Genomic DNA, 3,209 nt, shown 5'->3' on the forward strand with positions numbered 1-3,209 from the left:
TGTGTGTGTGTGTGTGTGTGTGGGGGGGGTGCGCTCTGTCATGAGGAAGTTCAGCTTAAAGACACGTCCCGGGGTGTTTCTGGTACCAAAAGGTGTTTCTGGTCCCAGAGGTGTTTCTGGTACCAAAAGGTGTTTCTGGTCCCACCTGTTGTTTTGCTCCTCAGCATGGCTTCATAAAAACACTGCAGGATTTCTCAAACATGATGGATGAGTCAGATCAAGGCTTTGGACATGTTTTTATCAGAGGATAACTTTATAACATGATGTAAAACTAAAAAAAGATGATTTTACTTCATATTGCCCCTTAAATGAAAAATCTACAGCAAACGAAAGAAAAAGACAAAGAAGCAGCTGAACTAGCAATCCTCAACAACTTTTTAATTTTTACACCAGGAGCTAAAGGTCTGTTTCAGGAAATCACATCCCCAGCTATCAGTGGTTGTAGGATTAAGATGTAAAAGAGTTCATACACCACTAGTTGGCAGTGTTGTACATATATTGTACATGAATTGTTGTCTGTTAGTAAGTGTCAAATTGAACTTGTGCTTTAAAATTAGCTTCTGATAGTTTATCTATGACATAAGTGGTTTTGAAGTTGCGGACCTGAATATTTTCATAATCGCTTTAGAAATTGCGGAGCTAATTTTTGGATTAGCGCTGCCCACCGCTGGTATCTAGTCAGAGATAATGTTTGCTCTTAATAATCAGAACATATAACACCATAATATATACACAAGTGCTGCTCTTTGAAAATCATTCCATTGTTCCACTGATAATAAAGAACAGTTCTTCCTGCAGGCAGCTCTACCTTCAGTCCCACCTGACACCAAGCTCTCCAAGCTGGATGTTCTGGTTCTGGCCACCAACTACATAGCGTACCTGACAGAGACGTTGGACCAGGGTGGGTCCGTGGCAGAGCATGGTCTTCCCCCCCGACCTGGTGGATACCTGCATCCTGTAAAGGTCAGTTTATCTCAGACAGCACTGATCCATATCTGCTGCTGGATAAACTCTGATCACTGCTCAGTGAAGGACTCTTCTGTTGAACTTAAATGCTGCAAAGACAAGATGTGACCCATCAGATCAAAATGAGAATTATGTCAAATGTGGTCAAAATGACCTGTAATTACATTTCAGATTCCTGCTTTAAAAGCTACATTTTGACACCAGGATCATCCTGATATCATAACCAGATCCAGAGATTTAAGTTGTCTTAGCAGCCAGTCTCACTGCTGTTTTCACCTCAGCGTCCATGAAGCCCCTCTTCACTCTGACGGCCCCTCCTGCTGTTTTCCAGTCTTGGTTCAAAGCTCTGGAAGTGAAGTTTTGGTGGATTGATAAACAAACTGTTAGCTGCTTCTGAGCTGTACTGGCTTTTCATGGGACTCTGTGGGTGCCGTTAGTAAAGTTACACAGTCAACAATTACCACCAATATTTTTGTTTTATTTAGACTTTTATAAGAAAAAAATAACAGATTTATTTTTCAAAGTCAGTTTTTCACCATATGATTCATATATTTATAAATGCCACAGTTCATAAACTAAATATTTAACTTAAATATTTAGCTAGCTACCTAAATATTTAACTTAAACATTTAGCTGCACGATGGCTCAGTGCTTAGCACCGACGCCCCACAGCAAGAAGGTCCTGGGTTCGATCCCTGGTTCAGACCTGGGGTCTTTCTGTTTGGGGTTTTCCTGTTCTCCTCGTGCTTGTGTGGGTTTTCTCCAGGTACTCCGGTTTACACCCACAACACAAAAACATGACCCAGGCCAAAAAGAGATCTGCAATCTCAATGGGACTTGTCTGGTAAAATAACAGTAAATAAATAATAAATTNTTATCTCATGGTAATGTGTTGTTTATCTCATGTATCATCTTGTGGCCAATTGTTATTTTTCTTATGGCCACATACTAATGTCATCTTGTGGCCACACAATATTTATCTCTTGGCATTGTATTGTTATTGTCTCATGGCCATGCGTTATTTGTCTAATGGCAACGTATTATCTTGTGGCCACACAGTATTTATATGAAGGACATGTATTAGTATTATTTCATGTAAGTCATGAGGCAGGCTCTGCAACACGCTCTGTAGATTTGAACAAAAATACCAAAGAAATAAACTTTTTGATTTTCATAATAACGACAAAATTGTTAAATTTAGCAGTTTTCCTGTTTTTCTTTTAATACAAGAAAGAAAATATTGTGATGACATCATGCTCGTAGTTTCTTAGCATGTTAAATGGTAAAAACTGGTAAATGGACTGTACTCATACTTGTTGTGAGGCACACAGTGTGATCTTTGTCCCACATCTACCTGAGAAATTATATTTTTAATCTTTTAAAGCGAGTTGTCCAGGAGACAAACTTTTACAAACCTACAGCATCACAAATTATGAGTTATTATTTATGGACGTTCTGCAAAAGAATTAGAAGTAAAAGCTGAAAGTAGCTGTTTTCATCTTTATTTATAAAAACAAGAAACTGTTTTAACTTTCATAAAGTTTTTAGTTTGAACATGTTTTATCATTTTAAAGTGGCAGTTTTAGTTTTCCACATGAAGCTGCAGAGTTAAATGTTTCATTTTATTCAAAGAGGAAATAAACTCAGATTTTTTCTTTTTTTTTCCTCTTTCATTTGTTGGATTTGATTTTAAAGTTTTAAAAAAGCAACAATACAAGTTTGATGTAAAACTCAACAGCTCTGAGGTACGATTTAAATAAAATATTTCTAATCAAATCAAAAGTGCTGTAAGAAATCTTAAAGATAAACAAAGATCAACTTTACTAATTAGTTCAGATTTTCTCTGACGGTTCTGAACGAGCAGGTCTGTATTTTTATTTACTTTGTTAAAGTACTGAAGTATTTTTATGGAGTACTGAAACTGACATCTGTCATCTGATTAAACAATGGTACAATAAATGAATGAATAAATACATAAATAAAAATGGACCAATAAAAAATAAATATACTTAAAATGCACCAATTAATTTGAAAATGTGAACTTTATGTCATGTTTTAATTTTTATTTGACCATCATATTTATTTTTCCAGCTTTATTCCAACAAATTTTACATTTTAGCACATAATTTAAATTTTACTGCTTTTACAAACCTCTCCTTGGGCTGCTACCTTATCGTGGTGGAGGGGTTTGAGTGTCCCAATGATCCTAGGAGCTATGCTGTCTGGGGCTTTATGCCCCTGGT

At 36.4% G+C, this 3,209-nt stretch overlaps 2 protein-coding genes across 2 annotated transcripts in view; both read left to right on the top strand.

The window, feature by feature from the left end:
- The window catches only part of ephx1 (epoxide hydrolase 1, microsomal (xenobiotic)), a 30,235-nt gene extending 29,360 nt beyond the window's left edge, over positions 1-875 (top strand). Inside the window, exon 10 of the mRNA XM_014029133.1 lies at positions 799-875. The gene's annotated coding sequence lies outside the window, so the exon portion shown is untranslated. The remainder of the gene's footprint in view (positions 1-798) is intronic.
- Positions 1-3,209, top strand: part of tcf23 (transcription factor 23) — a gene marked incomplete in the record, with an annotated part of 18,695 nt that overhangs the window by 7,622 nt on the left and 7,864 nt on the right. The window contains 1 exon segment of the mRNA XM_014029134.1: positions 792-963. Within this exon segment, the coding sequence (XP_013884588.1) occupies positions 792-963 (172 nt within the window).

This window comes from Austrofundulus limnaeus, unplaced genomic scaffold (assembly GCF_001266775.1).
Source record: "Austrofundulus limnaeus strain Quisiro unplaced genomic scaffold, Austrofundulus_limnaeus-1.0 Scaffold859, whole genome shotgun sequence".
In the NCBI taxonomy this organism is placed as follows: Eukaryota; Metazoa; Chordata; class Actinopteri; order Cyprinodontiformes; family Rivulidae; genus Austrofundulus; species Austrofundulus limnaeus.